Below are 27644 nucleotides of genomic sequence, written 5' to 3'. Positions count from 1 at the left end.
AGGTTAGATCTCATGAAATACAGGGAGAACTAGCCATTTGAATACAGAACTGACTCAAAGGTAGAGGACAGAGGGTGATGGTGGAGGGTTGTTTTTCAGACTGGAGGCCTGTGACCAGTGGAGTGCCACAAGGATCGGTGCTGGGTCCACTACTTTTCATCATTTATATAAATTATTTGGATGTGAGCATAAGAGGTTTAGTTAGTAAGTTTGCAGATGACACCAAAATTGGAGGTGTAGTGGACAGTGAAGGGGGTTACTTCAGATTATGATGAGAGCTTGATCAGGTGGCCAATGGGCTGAGAAGTGACAAATGGAGTTTACAGGGAAACCTCGATTATCCGAAAATGATGGGCGGGCACTATTTCATTGGGATAATCGATTATTCCGTTAATCGATTAAATAACTTTCCTCTGGTGCTCGGAATTTTTAAGGTCTGCGTTCAGGAGACTGCAGCAGCACACAGCGTGCAGGCCCCGCCCCCAACACCACCCCCTACCCCGGACGCCTTCCGACACCTCTCCCCACCCCCAAAACCCGTGCAACACCTTCCTCCGCCCCATCACCTCCCCCCATCCCAACTCCATGCAACACCTCCCCCAGCCCTATGCAACACCTCACCCACCCCATCACCTCCCCCATCCCCAAATCCCGTCAAAAGGAGAGAGAAATCAGACAACGTGACCTGAAACAAAAAATAGGCAAAGAAATAAGAAGCAGTAGCTGGGAGGATGTTTCTGATTTCAGTGAGGGATTTGATCTCACTAGAAATCCATATTTAGTGGATAAATGAGGGTGGGGTTGAAAGACATTTCCACTAATTTGAAAAGTTAGCTGGGCCAGGGAGATTGACAAAAGATGTTTACACTATCATGTTGGAGTGTTTTCACAAGTACAGCTGTAACTTTGCCAATTTGTCAGAAGAACAATCTGCAAACATGAAATTGCTAAAACAAAAATACCCAATGTTTATGAGCTTGGCCTAAAGCTTATTAGCTAAAATTTAAGACGTTAAGAAATAAACAATATATTTAGAATGTGCAAGGGAACAAGAAATGGCATGGGATCAGTGGCTTTGATCACTTAAAGCAAGATTTTGAGAACAAGAGCAATAATGATTATGGAAGAATTCTGAAGTAGTATTCCAGTAAACCTTAATTTCGATAAATGTTCAGTATCAAAGATCCAAGAAGTAGCGGTTCTGGGCAAATACCTGTGATAACACACACACAGACAATTCCATGTCAGCAGACAGTCCAATGGGAATCCACAGAGAAATTAGAGGAATAGAAAATCTGGGGATGGAGAAGGTATTCATATAATGGAATGAACAGAAGTATACAACTTGATCCAAGATCCCGGCAGAGTAGAACGTATGAGCCGGAGCTCATCCACTCCAACTGCTTTTCTTTTATTTTTATTCTCTTTTCCTGTTTTGTCTTTCTCTATTTTCCTTTACTTACCTGAGCTCGGATGGCATTGGTCCTAGTGAGAGTCCAGCGTGGACCTTGAATGGACCCAGCACAGACCTTGGGCGAGCCCAGTGCAGACCTCTAGTGAACCCAGCACGGAGGAAACTGGGCCCTTACTTACTTTCCAGGGTGAGCACAGGACCTGGTATTGCAGTTGGTGGCTGCTATATTGATGGGGTAACGTCAGCAAGATAGGCCCAGTGATGAAAGATGGCACCTGAAAATCGGTGGTTGGGTCTGGTGTAGACAGAGGTGAGGCAGTGAGGGAGGGGTGGCAGCACAGGCATCATTGATGATGATGAGCTGGCTCAGGACTGAAGGACTCTCCTTAAGCTTTACTTTTCTGTTCTTTTCCCTTATTCTTAAATTATTCAAAATGGTGCCAGATTGTTTTGAAGTGTGGTTAGTGCAGTATCCACAATCCAGAAAAATGCCGACAGTGTTGGAAGAAAGGCAACGACTCATCAGCTCCACGAGATTAAGTGTCACCATCTTCTCACACTCACTCTGTCTCTGTTATTGTACTTATCTCCCACTGGGGCCCATCCTCTGTATTGCTCCTTCCTATCCACCCAACACCACTACACCAGTCACCCTGCATGACCTCTGCATTGCTTACTCACTGAGTTCGGAAACTTCGACAGTCTTCTCCCACCCACACCAGTCCTAACAGTTGTGTCACCCACTTTCACCTCACTCAATTCCCCCCTTTCTCTCATTACAGGAGAAAACATAACAGGGCAGAGAGGGCCAGGATGAGTGATGGGATTCCTTATAAAGAGAGGGTCTTGGCCTTCACTGCAGGAGATCAGGAATACTGCTGGGACACTCATGTCCTAGCAAACAAATAGGAAGCATTGTCCCATTTCAGTGCTATTTTCCCTTTATTACTTAATTTTAACGTTCCATAATTTCTACCCTTAGTTACCACATCCTCTCTCTTGTTTCTTGCAGGTACAAACAGGGTGTCTGCATTGGCCATAGTCAAGAGGGCTGTCCTGCAAGACATGACCTCCCCTGCTCTGAGGAAGACAGCATGGCTCCCTCAGAGGAACACTGACATGGCTGCCTCCTGCACCACTCCTCCTCCCCCACCCACAACCACCTACCCCATCACCACCCATCCAGCTCAGAAAATGACACCTTCGTGGGAAGGTTAGCTAGTTGGAGTTGGGAATCCCTCCTAGCCAACAGATCATTGCTGATAGAAGGAGAAATGCTCCAGGTCCCTGACACTTTGAGGACAGCTCAATACCAGGTATTTGCTCAGCCCCAGACAGGGAGAAGAGGACTCCATGATGTCGGCATTTAACAATGTGATTAAAATGCAGCAGCAGACATGGGAGGAATAGACAGATTTCTCAGGGCAATGGGCAAGCTGACACAAAGGCTGCAGGACCACATCATCACTGTTTGACCCTGCTGCCTCAGTCATGCGAGTGTCTGGTTTTATCCACTCCGAGTGTGGTCACTGCCATTTTCATTTACTTTTGATTGACAGAATGATAGAGGGTAACAGCGGCCAGTCTTTGGACAGTGATTTCCAGTCTCTGCCTGTCTGTGTAAGTAAACTCCTGAACATAAGCATCCTCTTCCACATAGTCCTCACCATTGACCCTAAAGATCTCACACATCCCCAACTCCTCATTCAACCCACCTATATTAATCAGCATCTATCCATTTTACACCTCTATCTCTGGCTTTATCAGGTAGATACACAAGGTCTGGTAGTGCACTGTCCCTCCCTAAAAGCTAGGGTGCTTCTTAATGCTGACAACCCACCTATCGCCTCCTGCCTTCCTTCCATGATCTACCATATTCGCCCATCATGACCTATTAAGTTGCTCCCTTCAAAGCTCTAATCTCTTTTGCATGCCACCATTGTGACTCCAATTCCCATAGTTAAGTTTCCAGGCTTTGTTCTGCAACACTGGCCCTAATCACCACCACCCCCCCAACTTTTAATGGATGGACCCCAGGATTAGCTGTGTACGCAACCCTCCTTTGAGTGAATTAGCCAGACGGTGCTGAACAATGAGTGATCAAACCTCCAACCGAATCTGACTGTGTTCACTGGAACTAAATGGTGTCCTCGGCCCACTCACCTGACTACAAAGATCTGGACCCCTTAGCCATGACCACCCTCACCAGATGCCTGAATATGCTGAAGCCCCTGAGATAATAACAGAAGCTGACTTTCACTTACTGTGCCAGGATCTCCTGACCAAAGATTGTCTCCTGGTTTTCAGTGTGGCTACTTCCCTTATGCTTTGAAACAATGTTATTTGTTTGTGAGATATGCAATGTGTTTGCAGTGTGAGCTGATGGCCTATCATGCGGGTGTGAGATTGAATATGGCAATAAGCCATACAGCAATATGTCCACCCTTTTGACTGATGTCTGCTGACCAGCACTACAAACTGCCTGACTTTATATCTGAGCTAAGAGACCAGATAAGACAGGGTTGCTATGAGTATCCAGGTATCACTAAATTAATGAGTGGTCAGAAAGCAAATGTGCAAGCAGCCCAGAGGTGCAGATTGTCAAATCTGTGAGCTGAGTGCCTATCTCTGCAGCATTGCAATGAAAGTAGCTAGTGCAGCATTATAGTGCAGATGTACACTTGTAAGTGGATAGGAGATGTGCCAAGGTGATGGAGAGAGGCTGGCATATGCTGTGCCACCAACCATGGAAATGGGGTATATGCAGCCACTGCCCATTGAGTGTTCCCTGAGATATTCTGCTAGTCCAAGATGATATTTTAGGCCAGAAAGAGCAAGCTTGGGTTAACAAGTACCCGTTGTAACTTCTCAGCATTTAATTTCTGTCCAGCACACGGGAGAACGGAGGCTGCTTATTAATGAGGCAATATTTGGTGCTAATGAGGGTTGATAATGAACAATAATATTATAATAGCCATTTCATCATTCCCTAGCAAGAATCTTGACTTGACATCTGGAACTGTGTTGGAAAATGTGACAATTTTCTCTGACATCAAGAAAGCCTCACTAGACTTCTCTCATGATTCTTCCAAATTTCTTGTATCCCAAAACATTTGGATCGCTAAAAGATTCTGCCCTGAGGCTTGTGTTGCCTTTACAAAAAATAGAATTGACATTGGAGGAGGTATTGGATAAACTTAGAGAATCTAGAATTGCCAAGGTACCAGAACCTAGATGAAATATATCCAAGGATATTGAAGGAGGTGCTAATGGAAATTACAGACGCTCTGGCCATAACTTTTCAGTTTTCCGTGATCTTAGGGATGGTGCCAGAGGACTAGAGAATTTGAAACAATATGCTCCTGTTCAAAAAAATGTTTAAGGATGCGCCCAGGAATCACAGAGTAATCAGTTTAACTTCGGGAGTAGGAAAACATATATAAACAATGATTTGGGTTAGTCACACAGACAAATGTGGGTTCTTTGGTGACACAGGAATATTCCAACTGGACATCTAATGTTCAAAAAAGGGTACCGGAATTAGGGTTACAATACAAAAACTCAATAGTTGGGATTGATGCAGACTGAGGCCATAATCTTGTGAAAATGGAACAGTATTCAAATTAAAGAAGATTGAATGTGAAATACACAGGGAATAACAGAGTTTATAGGAGCTAAAATGGATAAATGAAGAATCTATAAATGAAGCAAACAAATTACCAGCTGGAAAATATATGGATACCATTAACGTGAAAGAACAATGAGAGCAGCTAACAGAATTTGTCAAGGAAGAAGGGACAAGCAGCATAAGGTTTTTTAAAGAGGACAATAGATTAAGAAACTGTGGATTACAACAATAAGGTTCATAAATACAGAAAAACAGAGAAAAGGAAAGAATATAAATTCTGAAGAAAGCAAGCTGAAATATTGACACTTGAATAATGAAAAAAACAGATAAGGCACAGAACAATGGTTAAAAGATACAATTGAAATTGGATAGGCTGGAAATCTTAGACCTTATGTGTCCAAAAGAAATGGAGATTAATGACACTCAGGATAAAGCACTGAAAATAACAATAGAGATTAAGGATGGCATTTTATAAGCAAACCCTGATAATAAAAAATATCAAAGGATTTAAAGAAATGTTTGTGTGATGTTGACATTGATTTCATTAGAACAGAAATGCCACAGAGTACAATAACAGCAACAATCAAAGATATAAGAACTGGAAAAAAATGGTTGGAATAGAGGAAGTAATGCACAGTTGATTAAAAACATAGGAAAACATAACATCAAAAGTGTGCAAAATTATTCAGTTATCAGAAGAATGGCCAGAGGACTTCATGCGAACAAAAATGATGACCCTAAGAAAGAAGCCAAATCCATGCTGATATTCTGAACTTTGTACAATTGCCCAATTGTTCATGAATTGAAGACTTTTGTTAAGAATTGTGGCAAAAATACGAATGTGCAGAACTCCATTGGAGATGACCAGGTTGGATTCCAGGGTGGAAGATGGACAAAATAAACAAGTAGCATTGCAAGATTAATGCATCAATGCGGTTTAGGTTTTGACAGGAAATATGTATTAGTTGTATAGATTTGAAAAAAAGGAAGAGATTGGCTAACAAGATTAAGCTCTAGACCCTGCTGAAAGAGACTGGGTAGTTAGACAACGTATAAGAAATCTGTATATGGAACAACAGCATAAGTGAGAGCAGGCAACAGAGAGTTGAAATCACGTGTAGTTGAAGGAGGCGTTTGAAAGGGTGGTCGTTATGACTGGCCCTGTTCAATGTCTATGAAGAATCAGTGAAAAAGGAAGCGGTCACTGAGCTGGATAGAACTAGAGCATTGCTGAAAAGAAAGACATGTTGCCATAACTTTTCATATTACACTCATTTGAACAAACCAAGACTGCCAAATTTCAAACAATCACAGTGACTTATATCTTGGGCAAAAAAAAATGCTGATTGGTTAGCAACTTTACTGACTGATTGGCTCAGGAATTGCCACGGAGAAAGTATTATGGAGTTATTGACTCCCAAACACCCAGGTAAATCGACAAAGGTGCAAGGGGTTTGTAGATAATCTATTTGTTTGCAAAGGACTCGTCCTTGTATTTCTTGTTTCCAACTAGTGTAAATGAGCCAAGTCACAAGTTTGACTGCTCATTTTAATTCTGTTGTTAAAGTAGCCATTAATACAATCAAGATTGTTCAGCAAATGCTGCCCTATCACATCTAACAGTAAACATTTTGGGTTTCTCAAGTGTTGGCCAGTTGAACATGGCCCATACTGTAACTATTATGAAAAACCAAAGGAACATGTTACATGGCTCAAATTGCCAATCACTAGGATTTTACAGTCTATGTACCTGGCATTGAACTGGCTCTAAAATTCATACTTGATGCTGCTTAATTGTGTGGGAGGATGAATGCCTTTTATTGATTGATGAAAGAACCCTATTAGTGAGAAATACAACTTTTGTAGCCACTGCCTAACTGGAGCATGAAATGGTTTGCTGTCATTCATATTTTGAGACACTTTGCCCGTCCATGGGAATTTAGGGTAGAACAGGCACTTTTTAGATCCAGGTATCATAATGTTTCTCCCATTTGCAAGTTTGTATAGTACACAGTAAATAATGATCTGTTATGTAGACCTTTTGTTTGCAATCTTTAAATCTACAGCTTATTTTACAACCTTACATGTGCTTATTTTAATATGTATTTCTCTGGTTTATTCTAGCATGTTTTTATTTTTAATTTTTTCACAAAGTTTTGTTATCTTATGTCAATATATTGCTGACAAATTTTGTTACTAATATGTTTGTTTATGCATTTTAACATCTCAATGGTGCTGTACAATTGATATCAGTGACCTTTTGATCTGCTTGTTATATTTTAAGATTTGAATGGCACGTTTTAGTACTAAATGTTGAATTAATATTGAAGCATTCACTATGAAATTTAGATAATGGTATTTAGTAATAATTTTAGGTATGTATCATCTATTTTAATATGGAAGGTGAATGCACAACATTTTTTAAAGTCAGCTGATATTCTTTGAGCTTGCTATGGTTAGTGTGCATTAATATTTATATTAGCAGGATACTTTAATAGTATTTGACTGATATATTTTCAGTATTATGAGTTTGAAAATATAAAACATCATTTACACCACTAAAAGAGGCTGTTTGGCCCATTGCATATTTTAATATTGCCATGCTTTTTTCTTTACTCTTGCATGGGATGTGGGCATCACTGGAAAGGTTCCCATTCTTTCCCCATCCCTAATTATCCTTGAACCGATTGGCTTGATAGACCAGTTCAGAATTCACCACATTATTACGTGGGGGTCTGGAATCCAATGTAGTTACATCAGATACAGATGACATGGAGACCAGATTCCTAAAAGCCATTAATGAACCAGAAGGGTTTTTACAACAATGGTCAATGGTTACATGGTTGCCAAGTTACCAGCTTTATTTTTAAATCTAGATTTTGTTTACTGAATTCAAATGTTAATACCTACCATGGAGAGATTTCAACCCACATCTCCAGAAGGTTAGTCTGAGACTCTGTGATATTGCCTCAATGCCTCCACTATGTTATGGTCAGTTTTAGCATTGCTATGTTGCAAATATGTTTTAAAGTGTTATATCATAAATGCGAGGATTGCCGTGCTGCTAGTTTATGTTATTATTGGTATCTTGGTGGTAGTTTCCTTCATTCATTCATGAGATATGAGCATTGCTGGCAAGACCACCATTTGTTGCCCATTTCTAATTGTATTGGAGAAGCTGGCAGTGAGTCATCATGTTGAGATCATCTTGAAACACTACAATCTATCCAGTGTAGCCACACTAAATTGCAATCAAGGAGAGAGTTCCAGGTTTTTGATCCAGTGACAATGAAGGAATGACAGTATAGTTCCACTTGGGATAGTAGGTGATAGTATTCACATTCATCTGTTGCCATCAATCAGCTATGTGTTAGAGGCAATGTGTTTGGAAGTGGCAGTCAAAGGAAGATTGGTGAGTTGTTACACCACAAGTTATAGATGGTGCATAATGATGCCACTTTGTGCTGATGATGGAGGCAGTGACTGTTTAAAATGGTGGGTGGAGTAATTAATACAAAATTGGACCACAACTTAGTACTCAAAATTATTGCTGAATTTACAGAATGGTCAAGTAATTAGCAAATGAGCATATATACTCACATATTTTGGTAGCAAGCATAAGGATACCACACAGTCCTTGGAAAATATGTACTTAAATGGTGTAGAGACACAGATCTGGGTTACAGATACATTAAATGTAGCAATGCAGGTCAGTACAGACTTAAAAACAAAGTCCTGGGAATAATTTCCAGCAGGATGATATTTAAAAATAGAGAAATTATAGTATATGTAATAACCTTGCTTACACTAAACTGGAAGTTTGCAGTCTCCACTGATGAGTGTGAAGGCAAGACGTCTTATAAAGACATAGAATCACAGAAGTATTACAGACCAGAAGGAGGTCATTCAGTCAATCATGTCTGCACCAACTCTCCAGATGAACAACATGACTTAATACCAATCTTCTGCCTTTTAAACCTTGCATTTCTTTTCTGTTTAAATAATGATGCCTCAATGGAACAATCTTATATCATACTCCCAGACAATGCATTCCAAACTCAAGTTATGCATTCTGTGAATCACTTTAAATCTGAGCCCTTTCGTTCCTGATCCTTTTATGAGCAGGAAGCATTTGTCCCTGTCTATTATATCCAGAACACTCATTGTTTTTAAAATGTCTATCCGATCACCTCTTAGTCTTCTTCTATCCAAGCAGAACAGTCCCAACTTCTTCAATTGGGTTCTTAATGGACGTTCCTCAATCCTGGAACTGTTCTTTGAAATATCTTCTGCACTCTTTCCAATGCATTCACAACCTTCCACTCTTTCCAATGCATTCACAACCTTGCACCCAAAATTATACACCATACTCCACCTGAAGCCCAACAAGTGTCTTATATTTATCCGGCATAACTTCTTTGCTTTTGTACCATATGCAACTGTTGGTCAAGCGCAGGATACAGTGTGCATTATTAATTGCTCTCTCCACCTGTTTTGCCACTTCTTATGATCTGCGTACATATACATTCAGGACCCTTTGATCCTGTAGAATTGTACCTCCAATGTTATATTATTTTTCAATATTCTTCCTACGAATGTGTATTGAAACCCACATCTCTGCATTGAAACCCATCTGCCATATATCTGCAAACTCCACCAACTTGTCTACGTCTTTTTGGAGTTCTGCACTGTTCTTACAATTTACAAAGTTTCCAAGTTTGGCAGACTTTGAAATTGCCTCCCGAACATCACAATCTAGATCATTAACATATTTCAGAAAAAAGAAGGTGCTTCAAAATCAATCCTTGGGCAGGTCTGTCAGAAAATGTATACCAGTTTCAAAACAATTCATTGACCATTACTCTTTGTTTCCTACCACTCACCTAATTTTGCATCCATGCTGCTATTGTCTTTTATTCCATAAGCTATAACTTTGTCCACAAGTCTCTTATGTGGCACTGTAGCAAATTTCTTTTGAACGTTCATGTACACCACATGAATAGTATTGCTCTCATCTACCTTTTCAATAAACTCCAACAAGCGAGTTAAGCATGATTTTCTATTTAGAAATCTATGGTGACTCCTCATAATCAACCCAACCTTTCAATGTCATCACTAATTATAGTCTGAATAATTGTTTCTAGAAGCTACCCAGCCTCTGAAGATTTGAAACAAGGGCTTGATGTTTATAATTCTCCAATATGTCAAAACATGCAAAGACACAAAAAATTATAGGCAGTGCCCTTGATATTGCCACACTCTCTTTTTTCAACGTCTTTGGATGCATCTTTTTTATCCAGTCCTGGTACCTTGTCAATGTTAAATTCCAGCAGACTGTCCAACACTCATCGAGTGTTGTTAGTATAGTTAGTATGCTGTTGTTGTGTTTTATTGATCTGTTGAAGGCATTTTAATGGAAAAATGATTGGCTGATGTATTTTCCTATTACCATTATATTGCTGCATGTGAGGATTGATATATTGCTGATATATATTTTGTCCATGTGGACTTTTATAATTGATATTCTTCTCATTGAGTTTGAACCCTTCTAGGGACAGAGTTCCCTCCTCTTTTACCATGGCTTGGGTAACACCAATCTCCTTGTTGAACATTCGATTGGCTGGCAGCTATGCAAGGTGGGACTTCCCCTTCCAATGAGGAAAGAGACTCACCCTTGACCAATGAATGACTCACTCAATATTAAATGGATGTGGGGAAGCCAATATTGAGGGTCCACGCTTATTTTGGTTGGTGAGGCATAGTAAACACCTACCCTAGGTGTTCTATGAGCAATTCTACTCTTCACATTACAAAAAGGATACAATACCACTGAAGAAGATAGATTTACTAGATTAATATAAGAACTGAAAGACTATACCTATTTTGAACAGCCTAGGTTTCTTTTCTTGAAAGCAGAAGGCTGAGATTCTGAAAGGATTTAGTAAAATGACCATGAGAAGATATTACAGATACATAACAAAATAACTCTAAATTCAAGAGGAACTTCAGGAGAAACTTGTTTACTGAAGGAATGTATACAAATGTGGAACTCACTATCACAAGGAAATGACAGTAGAAAGCAGCATAGAGGAACAAAAGGATTTTGGCGTACTTGTTCATAGACAGCAGGACATGTTAATAGGGTAGTTAATAAAGCATATGGGCTTTTATCAGTCATGGCAATAGATTATAAGAGCAGGGAGGTCATGCTGAAGCTGTAGGAAGGATTATAGGAAGGATTTGATGGAACTAGAAGAGGTACAAAACAGATTCACCAGGATATTGCCTACAATGGAGCATGAAGAGAAGCAGAATAAGCTCGGGTTATTTTCTGTAGCACAGAAAAAGCTGATAGGGGACTTTAATAAAGGTATATAAGTTTATGAGGAACACGCACAAGGTAAAAAGCAGCAGGAAGGGTCAATAGCAAAGATTTTAAAGTGAAAGGCAGGATGCTTAGAAGAGATTTTAGGAAACAAATTCTCCTAGAGTGTGGTGGGAATCTGGAATGCACTGCTTGGGAGGGAGGTTGAGGCAGGAAACTTCACAACCTTTAAAAAGTATTTGGATGAGCACTTGAAGTGTCGCAACCTTCAAAGCTATGGGCCTAGTGTGGGAAAGTGGGACCAGTGTAGGTAGCAGTATGCTTTTGATGGTAAAGACTCGATAGGCCAAAAAGCTTCTTCTGTATGTAAGATTCTGTGATTGTGGTAAATATTATAGCTGAATTTGGGGAAACTAGATAGTTGCATGTGTGAGAAAAGAAGGATACGTTGGTAGGATTCAATGAAGAAAGAGTAGGGAGAACAATGGGCATTTTGGCTTGAATGACTTGCTTCTTGGATATAACGATGATGTATTGCAGTGTATATTTTAGCGCTAGCATATTTCTGATATGTTTTAGTGCTGAGATATCTTTGAGATATCACTGGTATATTTCATATTGGAGTGTTCCACTTAATATATTAGTACTGGGTTGCAATGTTGTTATATTCTGGTGAAGTGTGATTTGTATAATTAGTGCTCTGTTATGTTTTATTGATCTGCTGAAGGCATTTTAATGGAAAAATGATTGGTTGATGGATTTTCCTATTACTATCATATTTCTATATGTGAGGATTGATATATTGCAGATATATATTTTGTCCACATGGACTTTTATCATTGATATTTTTCTGGATATCTCATTGATGGTGTGGATATAACATTGGTACATCGTTGGAGTTCTTCAAATTGTTTGCTACAAGAGTCACAAGGGAGAAAAGATATGTTAGCTTGCCCCCTCTGATTTGTGTGAGGATATTCTGCGTTATACTTTTGTGGTGCTTTAACCTCCCTATCTTCTTCATCTCATTTAGCTACAGAATTCAATCCAGTGTAATTTGAAACAAGTTTTATGTACCATCAATGTGATTTCCTTGAGTGGATGTAATGTTAAAAATTGTCAAATTGTAAAATTTCAAGAAAATAAAATGGTGGCCGATGGAAAAATTAATGCATTAAAAATAATCAGATAGCTGTTTCAATAGGTGGGAACAACTAGTGAATGATGTTTCCCCCGTATTTATTACTATTAGGAATGTCTCAGCAAATGCATTCCCCAAACTATGTTTCCATGATTCTCAAGTTATCAATCTACAAATACAAAGTTCTAAAAAAGTACAAGATCTGAAGCCTTTGAGAGACAGAATTTAATTCAGGACTTATCTATAATGTTCAAAAAACCATACTACTTGCTCAATTGAAGAAGGTAGATACGCCAAATTTAGGGTTGTTTTAGCACAGCTTCCACACTATTTTTGCAAATATCTGAGTCCTTAAATGTACTGTAGCGCTCTCATCTCTGAGATAAATAGGTTCAAGTCCAGCTCCAGAACATGAGCACAATGTTAATGCCAACGTTTTATGCAACACTGAAGGGATGCTGTGTTGTTAATTTTCAGCTGAGACATTCAACTCCATCTGTTCTTTCAAGGTGACAAAAAATTCCCTTGGTTCTGTTTGAAGAGGAGCAATGATGTCCTTGCCAATATTTATCCCTCAAACAATATCACTGAGCAGATTATTTGATCAATACTACATTCCTATATGTGGAACCTTGCAACTATTGTAAATGTCTATAATACAACAGTGACTGCATTTTTTAAAAAAATGCCTTCATTTCCATTACATATAAAGTGTTCTAGGAAATCCTGACATCAGGAAAAAATGCAATTTATTTATTTCCATAATGTTTGTCCTTATATTTGATACTTAAGCTCAGATTTCCCCTACTTGTACAAAGAATAGTTCAGTCCTTCCATGATTTTTCTCTTTTGAAATAATGCATTCTACGCTATTATTGTTATTTACATTCTCACTCAGAACCTGTAAAAAAATCAATTGTCCTAAACCTTGTAGAACACACTTCAAAATAACCAGTAGAAAACTTCAAATGCATACTTTACTTTCTCATATTGATACATCACAGTCCTGCTGATATATTTTATATTAGAGACATTAGAATGTTTAAATGATAGTGTGTTGCTTTTATAACATTGACTTGGTGCTGCTTTATTGTTATATTGGTGTTTTGATAATATATTATGTTATTAACTGGTAGGATCTCTTGAAGTATTGCTTGCAGCTAAGCCTGAAGCTGGTTTGATTTTCCTTATGTTTAGTACAGCTCAGTAGCAGGTTGATCACAGGCTTGCTGTACCATAAATAAACGTTATTCATACACTTGACATATTAAAATATGTTTTAACAGCTAAGAGGTACAAGTCTAATTGATATAATATTTATGCACAATTTACAGATCCCTTTACAAAACTTTATTCTATTTTCTCCAAATTCTGTCTCAATTATAATTACTGTATTTGTATTGCTGTTTTACCTATTAGTTTATAGGATTTATTACAGTTACAGCAATTTTATTTATTTTATTTATCCATTTTCCCTCTCTCCAATATTTTCTCTCTTAAAGATTGTATTTCACTGTTCTTTGATCAATAGTTATTGCTAAAACTGTCCTTGTCATATTATTTAAAAAGGAAGAATGGGAGCGCAGCGGTAGTGTCCCTACTCTTGGACTGAGGGATCCAAGTTCATGCCCCACTGCTCCATAAGTGTGTAACAACATCTCTGAACAGGTTGATAGGAAAATAGGATAAAAATGGAAGATATTTGTCTGTGCAAAAACCAGATTCTTGAACTTTGTGATGAAAACGTAGGCAATTAAGTCAAATGAACCACAGAGACATAAGTCAGCATTAAGCTAACTCATAAACATGCTTTTCAGATTCTATACTGCATTGCTGAGACTGTACATGCAGAATTGCGTACAATTTAGGCTCTTTAATTAAGCTGTGATATACTTACATGAACAGCAGTTCAGAGAAGGTTTACTTCATTGATCCTGAGAATAAAGCGGAATGATTGATCAGTACTCAATGAAATTAGAAGAACGAAAGGTGAACTTACAAAAAGATGAAGGATTCTAAGGAGGCCTGCTAGGGCAAATGCTGAGAAGATCTTTCCTGTCGAACCTGGGTGGACAGCTTCAAAATAATGCATATCATTCTTAAGGCAGCAATGCGGAGGATTTTTTTCTCTCAGAGACAATCATATTCTTTGGAATTCTCTTCCCTAGACAGCTGTTGAATATATTCAAGTCTAAGTTACACAGACTTTTGAACTTCAAGGGATTCAAAGGTTATTGGGGACAGGTAGGAAAGTGGAGCAAAGGACCCAATCAAATCAATCACAATCTTATTAAATGGCTGAGTAAGCTCAAATGCCTATTAATGATAATCATAATTAATGATTCTATTTCTTATGACCTATTCTTATTAAACCATCGTCTTTCTCAACAACATCAATCAACACTTTAGTTAAGAATTGTTATTTTAAATTCTAGAAAACAGTTTTTAAAAAAAACACGGCCCATACTTCCACATTTTGCCATTATTTGTGAACTTTCTCTTGTGACACCATTTTCTGGTGTACTCTGGGTATTGTCGTTCCACATGAGCAGGGTAAAAAACAACTCCCATGATACATCTCTCTCTCAATACAGAATTTATCCACAGAAGCTTGAATTCCCCAGCACCCAAGGATCGGGTGAAATTTCCGACTCTGGGACTGAAGCAGAACTCAAGCCCTAGGCCACAGAAAAAGGGGCAGGCCTCTGTGGAGGGATTTCTAACATTAAGTGATTAATTTTATTGGTAAGTTTAATTATTTTAGTGTGAATTATTCAATCTTATCTTTAACTAAATATTATGCTACAGATGTTAAATTATAGAACAAAATACTCAGCTGGGTTAGCAATCCTAAGTAACAGTGAAATCATTCTGCCGGAACAAATTGAATAATGTGGTTTCTATTGTTTAACTTTTTTAAACGTGTAGGCTTGATGTGAGACTTTTATTTCAAAGAATTGTTCTGTTAGGGTTTTCCATTTTATCAGAAAAGTATATCCCTCAATTTTTAATCTTTAACATTATTTCAATGCACAAACCCTAATTATGCCTAATTCAAACTTGAGTTCCAAGTGTACTTCAAGGTTGGCAAACTGCTGATATAATTTAATATTAGCGTGATGCTGGTAAATTTTAATCAGGGTTCAAGTGTCCCTCGAATGTTTCAGTGTTGACTTAGATCTACTTAAAGCTGGAATTAAATTGGAGTGAATTAAGGAAAAATGTAAGACTGATGTGTTGTAGATATACTTTACTGCTGATGCATTGAAAGAATGGTTAGGTTTGGTGCATCACTATAGTTCAGTGTTCGTGTAAGAGTGGTATATTTGATTATTGGTACATTTTTATTTTGCTTTGTTTTCTGCATACTTTATCTTTGGTCCTTATTGGCATATTATAATGTTGACAATTTTGAAAATATATATCAGCACTATAAGTGGCTGGGAAAGTTCTGCCTGACCTGCTGTGCTGTTCCAGCAATAAAGTTTCAACTGGGAAAGTTCTTAGCCATTCTTCACTTGGTGATTTTAGCCAACATGCTTTCAAGTATTTAATCTTGTCTTTTGCACTTATAACAGCATAACTTGCAGTGCATGTGTGTAAGAGTTTAACTCCAGCATACTTGCAAACAACTTTAGTGAAAAATATGATGCTCATTATCTTACTTTACCATAGTTAAAAATCACTCAACAACCAGGTTATAGTCCAACAGGTTTATTTGGAAGCACTAGCTTTCAGACCACCACTCCTTTATCAGGTGGTTGACCATATCTTGAGTTCCCCTTAATTTTGGATGACTGTAATTAATGTTATGACCAAGTACGGAGAGGTGAATAAATTCCTCTTTTTACTACTGAGGTCTGTTATGATATTGTCTGAATCTTTAAAATATGTGATTTTTCAATTCAGTACTTAGTTGACTGTGTGAAGAAATAACCATCTGGATGGTTAACAAAACTAATGGCAGAATCTTCACAGTTTCTGAATAACATGGGCTATAGTGAGAAATTTGGGAAAATCAAGTGAGATGTTGAGTGAGTTAATGTTAGATGTGAAGATTAAAATGTCACATTTTCTAACCAAGTGTAGATTATGAGATGAGATTCTCACTAGTAAACGAATCATTGACAGTAAGCCACATCCTGGCTATGATATAGGGGTGTGCAAGGGGATACTTGAATAGGCAAGTTTACTCAATATCCTGGAGTTAAGGTTGTAAAGTGGACAAACACAGATTTAGATAAATGGGATGCATGGGGACTTGATCGTTCACAATGTATGCATTTGATGGGGAGGGCTACCAAGAAGGGAATGTTACATTTGGAATTTATCAATACTAAGAGGTTGAGCCTGAAATTTTCTGTTTGAGAAGTAACTGGTGTTGTCCCTCATCATGGTGGAAATAACAAGTCCAAATAAAGAGGAAACTGGCTGCAAATACACATTCTGTGAGAGAGGGGACATCAATTTCAAGTGGTGTGAGGTCCTTCAAAAAACAGCAACATTACACAGACATGCATGCACTAAAGCTGACACTTACTTACGAACAGCACACGCTGTCTGTAAATGTCAGACATTAACCTCCTGTCAGCAGTCCATATACTGGCCCCAAGTCCTCCCTACCACATCATGCAACATAACAAGTCAATTCCACCAATAGTTATGATGCAACAGCAATAGTCAGTTACTTGGAAAGATTGACCCAAGTCACTGAAATAGCAGATGCCTTGGTTTTCCCATAGTCTGCACATGGTACAGGAGCTGCTCAATTCACACCTTCTATCAATCATCTTGTAGTGCTAAGGATGGCTGGGCTCTGTACCTTCACTGCTGTAACTTTGGTTAAACAGACATTCACATACACAGATGAAGAAGAAAAGTGAACATATATTTATGTTACAAATCAAATCAGACTCCCTATCCCTGTATTCACAACACAGTAAAACTAAAACATTCAATGACACAAAATTGAACCCAATTATTCCTAACCAGACATTTTGAATAATCAGACTTTGTGAAAACCAAAATCACACATCAGGTTTAGAGTTTAATCAAAATAATTAACATCCTCTTGATCATAGTGTTGCATTAGCATAGCAAAATTAAAACACGAAGTGACCGACTTAACATCTATGATTCAAACCAAATCTTCGTCGATTTTAGCATCCCCACTCTCTCAAAGTTGAACAGACAAACAGACATACTTAAGAGATAAATCAAAAGATAAACTAAAAGAGGTGTAACAGGCCAGTTCACTTAAGCAGAATCCAAAATCTGTAATATTAGAGGCACATGGGATTGTGTATTGCCTGGTTTTTGAAGGCAACAATGCGTGTAAGTTGTTTGCAGTGGACTCTGAGGGATATTCACTTAATTCTTCAGAAATTCTATTCTCTGCACTTCAAATAAGGATAGTGGGAGGACATCTTGAAAAATGTCCATATTCCAGAGGAGTAAGTGCTGGATGCCTTGAAACACATAAAATTGGATAAATCCCCAGGACCTGATCAGGTCTACCCTAGAACTCTGTGGGAAGCTAGGGAAGTGATTGCTGAGCCCCTTGCTGAGATAGTTGTATCATCGATAGTCACAAGTGAGGTGCCGGAAGACTAGAGGTTGACTAACGTGGTGCCAGTATTTAAGAAAGGTAGTAAGGACAAGCCAGGGAACTATTGACCAGTGATCCTGATATTGATGGTGGGCAAGTTGTTGGAGGGAATCCTGAGCCTGACCTCGGTGGTGGGCAAATTGTTGGAGGGAATCCTGAGGGAAAGGATTTACATGTATTTGGAAAGGGAAGGACTGATTAGAGATAGTCAACGTGGTTTTGTGCTTGGGAAATCATGTCTCATAAACTTGATTGAGCTTTTTGAAGAAGTAACAAAGAGGATTGATTAGGACAGAGTAGTGGATGTGATTTATGTGGACTTCAGTGAGGTGTTCAACAAGGTTCCCCATGGGAGACTGGTTAGCAAGGTTAGATCTCATGGAATACAGGGAGAACTCACCATTTGGATAGAGAACTTGCTCAAAGGTAGAAGACAGAGGATGGTGGTGGAGGGTTGTTTTTCAGACTGGAGGCTTGTGACCAGTGGAGTGCCACAAGGATCGGTGCCGGGTTCACTACTTTTCATATTTATGTAAATGATTTGGATGTGAGCATAAGAGGTATAGTCAGTAAGTTTGCAGATGACACCAAAATTGGAGTAGACAGCGAAGAAGATTGCCTCGGATTACAACGGGATCTTGAACAGATGGGTCATTGGGCTGAGAAGTGGCAGATGGAGTTTAATTTAGATAAATGTGAGGTGCTGCATTTTGGAAAAGTAAATCTTAGCAGGATTTATACACTTAATGGTAAGGTCCGAGGTAGTGTTGCAGCTGTACAGGACATTGGTTAAACCACGTTTGGAATATTGCATGCAATTCTGGTCTCCCTCCTATCAGAAGGATGTTGTGAAATTTTAAAGGGTTCAGAAAAGATTTACAAGGATGTTGCCAGGGTTGGAGGAATTGAGCTATAGGGAGAGGTTGAATAGGCTGGCGCAATTTCCCTTGGAGTGTCGGAGGCTGAGGGGTGACCTTATAGAGGTTTATAAAATCATGAGGAACGTGGATAGGGTAAATAGACAAAGTCTTTTCCCTGGAGTGGGGGAGTCCAGAACTAGAGCATAGGATGAGAGGGGCAAGATATAAAAGAGACCTTAGCGTGACTTTTTCACGCAGAGAGTGGTACGTGTATGAAATGAGCTGTCAGAGGAAGTGGTGGAGACTTCTGGATGGGTATATGAATAGTAAGGGTTTGGAGAGGTATGGGCCGGGTGCTGGCTAGATTGAATTCGGATATCTGATCAGCATGGACAAGTTGGACCGAAGGTTCTGTTTCCGTGTTGTATATCTCTATGACTCTATGACAACCCGGAAGTAATCAAATCTCTGTCCAGTAGCTTTTGCAGGCACCATTCTCCTGACTTAAAAACAGTTCAAACTTTGGTTTCTCTTTGAATGACTTGTTATTTCCCTGTGAGGCCCCAGTTAACAGTTATTTGCTATCTGTTTGAGCACAATGCATCTCCAAAACCGAAACATCCATTACATTCTTTGAACAAGAATCAGCCTACAATTAAATTACAGGTCTGGCTTTATAAGTAAATATTTGTTTCTTTGCTACTCATAGTCTTAAAGGTAACTTTCAGCTCTCAGCTCACAGTTCACAGCTCCAAAAGCAAAATGATAAAAAATTTGATTCAAATAACGAAGGTCTCAACACTTCAAAATAATTAAGAATGTGTAATTTTATGTTGTAATGGATAGCTTGCAAACAAAAATCCATTCTTATAATTAATCCAAAAAACATTTATTCCTTTCTTTTCAAATTTCTTGGTAATTAGTTGTCCTCCAGAAATGAATATTTTAATTATAGCATCCACTTGAAACTTGATGTGCAGGTTCAATCCAATCAGCATTTCTCGGTTTAACATGGAGGTACACTACTTCTATTGCAAATAATATGTGGATTTGGAGCAAATATAAATTTGCTTTGCTTAAGATTTGTGTGTTCCATATTATCACCTTGCGTAGAAAGCAACAAATTAAATGTGGTATCTTTAGTATTGGTCAGCATGTTATCCTTCTGGTGCACTCTCCTAACCAACAGCGGTATCAGATAGGTTAGAGTGTCTGATGCTCTAAAACTGAAGCTCCTTGCATCATCCAGAATTGGTAACTTGTCTTCACAAAAAGCATTGCTAAGCTTAGTCTTCCATGCGAAGAAAAATTTGCTGAAGCCCAGCATTCTAATAGGTTGGTGGTAAATGAGTGAGAAGTTCCCTGATGGACTTGTCTAGCATGTTATCCTCAGCCATATCTGTGGACATATGTGCTGCCTAAAGTTCATGTAGATTACATTTTTTAAAATATAAAATCCCTACAATGTGGAAACAACCATTTACAGTGACGTGGCACCCAGGCTACCCATGTGACCTCATGAGGTCTGCTTATTTCTTTCCATCCCAGTACATCTCAGTGCAGTCCCACGTTCCACAGCTAGGGTGGAGGAGATTTGGTCAGGTGATCCTGGGGTCATTTTTGTCCTGAGAGACTAGACATGCTGAATGTGTTCTGCCCAGAGGCAGATGCACCATCCTTGGCTTGGACTACCACTGGTTTGAGGGTGGCAGCCAGAGTGGAGATGGAGGAGCCGGCCACCTCTATAATACTCTGAGGAAAGCCTGTATGTGGTTCCTCCTCCAGCTCCATACCTACTAGCACTACTCTGTTTTGTTGTAATGAAGGGAAACTTGCGGTAAGCTGAAGGTCCCTCATTATCTTGTAGCTGAAGTATTGGAGTATAGGACCATGGATTACTCAAGCAGACCTCTGAGACAGCTAGATCTGGTGCTCCTGGAGGCAGCCAGACACTTGCATACCAGAGACAACAGGGTTCAAACAACACTGCTGCAGTCCTGCAGCCTTTGTCAGGTTGTGCAGTGCACCCGACAGACCTGCCTGCTGCTCCTGTGTCTGTTCATGCAGGTCAATGAAGTTCTGCATTGCTGACACCATGAGGGTTCTTTTGTGCCTTGAGCTGAGTTAGTGCCTGGTCTACGACAGACCTCTGAGTGCCAGCTGCCTGGGGCATTTCTCCCTTGGCCAGCTGCGGAGACATGGCAGTGAAGTGCTCACTAAGAGGTTCTCCTGACTCTAATCTAGCCAACGTTCCTACCAAGCTGTCAGTTTCTGTCTTGGTTGAGGGTGCAGGAGGCAGCCTTACTGGTATCTCCTCTGATGGAGCCATTCTGTCTTCCTCAGAGGTGAAAAAGGGTATATCTTGCAGGGCAAAACTCTTAACAGCAGTCACACTGGACATCCCATTGGGGTCTGCAAGAGACAAAAGAGAGAATGCATTGTGACAAAGGGTCGACGTTGTGGTATGTTAACAATACATTCCAGGCGGGGTTAATCAGAATGAACAATGTCTCGTACTTGGTGTCTGAGGCCTGGATATTTCAGAATCTGCAACAGGACCCATTCCAGGCATTGCTGAGATCTAAAATCTCAGAGGGGGTGAGGATCTGATCTCTGTGCACTCACTAGTCAAGCTGGCTCTCAATCCTATTATGGTTGTTTTCTTCTTGAATACAAGAAAAGGAGAGATTGAGTGGGATGGAAGTGGGAGCTGTTAGTGCTGATGCAGGTGAGGGAAATGTGGTGACATGTCCCAAGAGAGTACGTAGTTTGCACTGTAATGAGCACTAATGACACTCCGCAGCTACACTGGCGCCACCCCCCACCTTTTCCTCGACTACATCGATGACTGTATCGGCGCTGCCTCGTGCTCCCACGAGGAGGTTGAACAGTTCATCCACTTTACCAACACCTTCCACTCCGACCTCAAATTCACCTGGACCGTCTCAGACTTCTCCCTCCCCTTCCTAGACCTTTCCATTTCTATCTTGGACGACCGAATCAACACGGACATTTACTATAAACCGACCGACTCCCACAGCTACCTAGACTACACCTCCTCCCACCCTGCCCCCTGTAAAAACGCCATCCCATATTCCCAATTCCTTCGTCTCCACCGCATCTGCTCCCAGGAGGACCAGTTCCAAAACCGTACAACCCAGATGGCCTCCTTCTTCAAAGACCGCAATATCCACCCAGACGTGATCGACGATGCCCTCCACCGCATCTCCTCCACTTCCCGCTCCTCTGCCCTTGAGCCCCGCCCCTCCAATCACCACCAGGACAGAACCCCTCTGGTCCTCACCTACCACCCGACAAACCTCCATATACATCGTATCATCCGTCATCATTTCCGCCACCTCCAAACGGACCCCACCACCAGGGATATATTTCCCTCCCCTCCCCTGTCAGCATTCCGAAAAGACCACTCCCTCCGTGACTCCCTCGTCAGATCCACACCCCCCACCAAACCTAACCTCCACTCCCGGCACCTTCCCCTGCAACCGCAAGAAATGCAAAACTTGTGCCCACACCTCCCCCCTTACTTCCCTCCAAGGCCCCAAGGGATCCTTCCATATCCGCCACAAATTCACCTGCACCTCCACACACATCATTTACTGCATCCGCTGCACCCGATGTGGCCTCCTCTATATTGGGGAGACAGGCCGCCTACTTGAGGAACATTTCAGAGAACACCTCTGGGACACCCGGACCAACCAACCCAACCATCCCGTGGCTCAACACTTCAACTCCCCCTCCCACTCCACCAAGGACATGCAGGTCCTTGGACTCCTCCATTGCCAGACCATAGCAACACGACGGTTGGAGGAAGAATGCCTCATCTTCCGCCTTGGAACCCTCCAACCACAGGGGATGAACTTGGATTTCTCCAGTTTCCTCATTTCCCCTCCCCCCACCTTGTCTCAGACAAATCTCTCGAACTCAGCACTGCCTTCCTAACCTGCAATCTTCTTCCTGACCTCTCCGCGCCCACCCCCACTCCGGCCTATCACCCTCACCTTGACCTCCTTCCACCTATCGCATTTCCAACGCCCCCCCCCCCACCCCGCCCCCAAGTCCCTCCTCCCTACCTTTTATCTTAGCCTGCTGGACACACTTTCCTCATTCCTGAAGAAGGGCTCATGCCCGAAACGTCGATTCTCCTGCTCCTTGGATGCTGCCTGACCTGCTGCGCTTTTTCAGTAACACATTTTCAGCACTAATGACACTTAGCTGATTTCTGGTAAAAATTCCAGCATGATGAATTAGTTTTATTGTGAAACCTTCTCAGCTAACATGTAAAACTAATTTAAAAATTAAAACCCATTTTTAATTCAATGCTGTATACATACCAGCATGCAAAATAAAGCAGAACAAATCATGGTGAAGGTGAAAAAAGTTAATGTTCATAAGAGAAAAAGAAATGTACACTCTTTAGGTAGTCTTGAAACTCTCATGGTGCTGTGGTTGATGCCAGCTGTCTGTTTTTCTGGGAAGTATCACTTAAACTGTGCTGAAGATTTCCTGATGAAGGATTTTTGCCCGAAACATCGATTTTCCTGCTGCGCTTTTCCAATACCACTCTAATGTTGACTGTAATTCATCTTTTGCAGAGTGAGTTTTGTGGCATTCAAAATTTCTTTTGGTTCTAGTTATAATATAATCATTTGCAGTCACAAAGATAGTATGTGAACTTGGGAATTAGCGAGTGACAACTGATGCTATATTTTGCAAGGAGATCGGATATTATTTTTACATTGTGTACATTCTTCTCAATGATGCAAGCGGATAAGCTTTTAATGTTAGGTCCTCTGAGATGAGGTTTCAATTGTGGAAAAACTGGGTATTGGCAGGCAATGAAGACAACTTTTTTTTAAGAGGCTTTGATTGCCCAATGTCAAAACTATCGGGATTCTATTGAAAGGGAGTCCTCCTTGCATAATGAGTTTCAGTAGACCTTCTTTGTTCCTGGCAGTTAAGATGGTTCATAGCTCACTGTCCTTAGATTTTTATTAAAGTGTTCAATAAATGACAGGTGTGAAGTTCTGCAGGGAAGCTATCCAGGCATGTCACCTGGTGATTCAATTTCAGAGGGTTTGAGAAACTTGCCAACCCATTGCACAAGTGATTTCAGCCATTTTAAGTGTCTTTGCAGCTCAAGTTACTTTTTTCCCTTCTTAACTCAAAGCCATTAAATCAGCAGATGAAATTAAAGATTAATATTCCATATTACATTTGCGATTAATCAAATTAGTTTCTTCTTTGTAATGAGAAACAGCTGATTACATTGGGTATGGTATAGAGAAATTCTAGGCTACAGTATTGAACATCTTCATGTCAGAGCTAATCATTAATTTAGTCAAACTCTTCTAATGCAACTGTCACACAAGGATGTGCATCTCCCAATTTGTTCATGGGATGTTGTTAGCTAGAAGCCAGGCAAAAACAGCGAAAGGACCGCGCTGCTACACCAATATCCCACCTGTGACTACCTCTGCCCCAAATGTAACAGCACCTGTGATATCTGTATCAGTCTGTACAGCCATCTGGACTCACCCTGAGGGTGGAAGAGAGTCATCCTTGTCTGCAAGGTGCTGCCGATGATGATGATATATTGCCCATCTCTAAATATTCAGGCCAGCTATGAATCAAACACATTGGTTTGAGTCTGGAGTCAAATGTAGGCCAGACAATGTGAGGATGGCAGAAACAGCAAATATGCTAATGGTCATCTTCCAAAATTCTATATCCTGGTCTAGTTCCTATGGATTGGAGGGTAGATAATGTAACTCCACTATTTAAGAAGGGAAGCAGAAAGAAAGCCACAAAGTATGGTTAACTTGACATCAGTGGTGGAAAAATGCTAGAGTTCCTTGTAAAAGATGTAATAGCAGGGTATTTGGAACATAGTGGCAGGATCGAACAGAGTCAGCATGGATTTACAAAGGGGAAGTCATGCTTTATAAACCTGTTGGAATTTTCTGAGAATATAACTAGTTACATGGCTAAGGGGAAGCCGTAGATGTGCATTTCTTGGATTTTCAGAAAGCTGTCAATAAGGTTCCACATAAGAGATTAGCATGCAAAACTAAAGCACATGGGAGCGGAGTTCATTGGAAAGAATTTAGAACTGGTGGACAGATAGGAGACAAAGAGTAGGAAAAAATGGGACATTTTCCAAGTGGCAGGCAATGTTTGGACCTCAACTCTTCTCAATATATATTAATCATTTAGATGAGGAAAACATGTGTCACATCTCACAGTTTGCAGATGACATAAAGTTGGGTGAGATGGTGAATTGTGAGGAGAATGTAGAGATGCTTCAATGTGATTTGGACAAGTTAATACTGAATGGTGATAAATTGGAGAAGGAGGTGGCGCAGTGAGATCTGGGTGTCACTGAATGTAAGCAGGTGCAGCAGAAGAAGGCAAATGGCATTTTGGCCATCATAGTGAGAAGATTTGAGTACAGAAGCAGGGATGTCTTGCTGAAATTGTGCAGGTTCTCAGTGAGACCACTCCTGGAGTATTAGTGAAGGTTTGGTCTCCTTATCTGAAGAAGGATATCATTGTTATTAGAGCTGAAAATGTGTTGCTGGAAAAGCGCAGCAGGTCAGGCAGCATCCAAGGAGCAGGAGAATCGACGTTTCGGGCATGAATCCTTCTTCGGGCTCATGCCCGAAACATCGATTCTCCTGCTCCTTGGATGCTGCCTGACCTGCTGCGCTTTTCCAGCAACACATTTTCAGCTCTGATCTCCAGCATCTGCAGTCCTCACTTTCTCCTATTCTTGTTATTAAAGGAGTATTAAGAAGGTTTACCAGACTGATTACTGGGGTGGCAGGACTGATGTAGGGTGAAGACACTGGATCAAAATTCATTAGAGTTTAGAGGAAGAAGAGGCATTCTCATATAAACTAATAAAATTCTAACAGGATTACAAGGTAGATATAGGAAAGATGTTCTCAGTGTCCAGACAGTCCAGAACTAGGGATCACAGTCTCAGGATAAGGGGGTAGGCTTTTAGGACAGGGATGACTGGACTTCTCTTCACATAGACAGTAATGAGCCAGTGGAATTCTCTGCCACACAAAATTAAGGCCAAAACATTGAAGACTTTCAAGAAAGATGTACATATAGTTCTTAGGACTAAAGGGATCAAAAGATATGGGAAGGAAACGGGAACATGATATTGAGTTGGATGATCAGCCATAGCAGTACAGGCTTAAAGGCTTGCTCTTATATTCTATGTATTTATGTTCTGTGAGCTTTGGCCTGAGGTTCTAAACCCAGTGGCATTGCCACTAAATCACCAGCTATTCACAGAATTAAATAACTTGGGCAATTATTTATATAATTTTGATCCCAGTATTTTCACCATAGCATAATGGAATGTGCCACGTTCTCTGGAACCACCAGAGATGCTGTGTGTACACTCACTGACACCATTCGTTCTTCATAATATCTGTCTAGTTTACTGATACCAAATAGAGAAGAATGCCTATGGTAAATGTTTGTTACACATACATTAACAGCTAGTTACATTATGTCTGCAATACGTTTTGTTCATCAGGGTCAACAAGTACACATTACTTGTGCTGAAACATTGTGGTGTTCACAGCGAGGCTATTCTGGGCACTGGTACAGCACAATGGTCAGCTCTTCGCAGAACTAGCCCTTTGTATCCTGATGGACAGAGCTAATGACATAATGTCAGTTTTAGTCCTGACTGTCTTTTATAACCCCAGCCAGCTCTTTCCCACCCTTTGCCATTGCCAGCCCATTGCCTTTTTCTGTATATTAAATGCTGGACTCAATTATTTCAAATAAGTAAAGGAGGTTTATTGCTACTCCATCTCCCTCTAAGATTCTGATGAGACAAATGGCTGACAAGTGGATCAGGTTGAAAGTCAACTGCTCAAAGACAAGACAATCAGGGCAGTTTATTGCTATCCTGGAAAGGTGGTGGAGATTTGATTTCCATTTTGCAGAAGATGTTTGTGAGCATCCATGACACTGGTGAACATTTGCTTCTCTTGGAGGATCCTTAGTTTTCTCACATCATGTCAGAGAACATAGTTATGTTTCAGAGAGAAGCAATCTTTTCCTTTTGGTTTTTTTACTCAGGTAGACTCTATCCTTCCACTTCCGTACATGTGCAATTGGACAATAATGCCATTTTTCATGTTCAATCCATTAGTACATCAGAATTAAGAGCAGAAGTAGGCCATTCAATTCTGCTTTGCCATTCAGCAGGATTATGATTGATCTAGTCCAGGCCTCAGCGCTTGTTTTGTACTAGTTCATGCGAGTTTTCAATTCCCAGATATTTCAAAAATTTGTCTTTCTTCTTTTTGAATACTTTATTATTTAGCTTCTACAACTCTCTCGGGTAGAAAATTCCACATCTTCATTTCTTCACATTTCAGTTTTAAATGAGTGTTCCCCTTATTCTACACTATCATAAATAGTCAAGCTGACTGAGCTGTTTTGGTACTGCCTTGAACATCTGAATTGGCTGTATCAAGCTTCTAATATTAACTCCTGATGGTTGTTGGGTCAAGAAAGTCTGATGATCAGATTCCAAAATTTACCTTAGATAGGAAGACATTTGGATAATTCCTCCAAACCTGTGAATTTAGTAGTATCTTCTGATCTTCAGATGAAT

At 40.1% G+C, this 27644-nt stretch overlaps 2 protein-coding genes across 4 annotated transcripts in view; one reads left to right on the top strand and one right to left on the bottom strand.

Moving 5' to 3' along the window:
• The window catches only part of wnt3a (wingless-type MMTV integration site family, member 3A), a 76417-nt gene that overhangs the window by 26116 nt on the left and 22657 nt on the right, over positions 1-27644 (top strand). The window contains exon 2 of one of the 2 annotated variants that reach the window (XM_087986599.1): positions 15103-15253. The exons of the other annotated variant lie outside the window; for it this stretch is intronic. The gene's annotated coding sequence lies outside the window, so the exon portion shown is untranslated. The remainder of the gene's footprint in view (positions 1-15102; positions 15254-27644) is intronic. 2 annotated transcript variants of the gene reach the window in all.
• LOC148150466 (uncharacterized) overlaps positions 17491-27644 on the bottom strand; it is a 229662-nt gene continuing 219508 nt past the window's right edge. For both annotated transcript variants that reach the window (XR_015757028.1, XM_087986604.1), the window contains one exon: positions 17491-21388. Coding sequence is in view for 1 of the 2 variants with exons in the window: in XM_087986604.1 (XP_087842730.1) it covers positions 21365-21388 (24 nt within the window). In the remaining variant the exon portion in view is untranslated. The remainder of the gene's footprint in view (positions 21389-27644) is intronic.

This window comes from Chiloscyllium plagiosum, unplaced genomic scaffold, assembly GCF_037043375.1.
Source record: "Chiloscyllium plagiosum isolate Xiang-an unplaced genomic scaffold, Cpla_swu_hap1 HiC_scaffold_4, whole genome shotgun sequence".
NCBI classification, from domain to species: domain Eukaryota; kingdom Metazoa; phylum Chordata; class Chondrichthyes; order Orectolobiformes; family Hemiscylliidae; genus Chiloscyllium; species Chiloscyllium plagiosum.
Note: the sequence above shows the minus strand (reverse complement) of the source record. Positions and strands in the feature narration are given on the sequence as shown.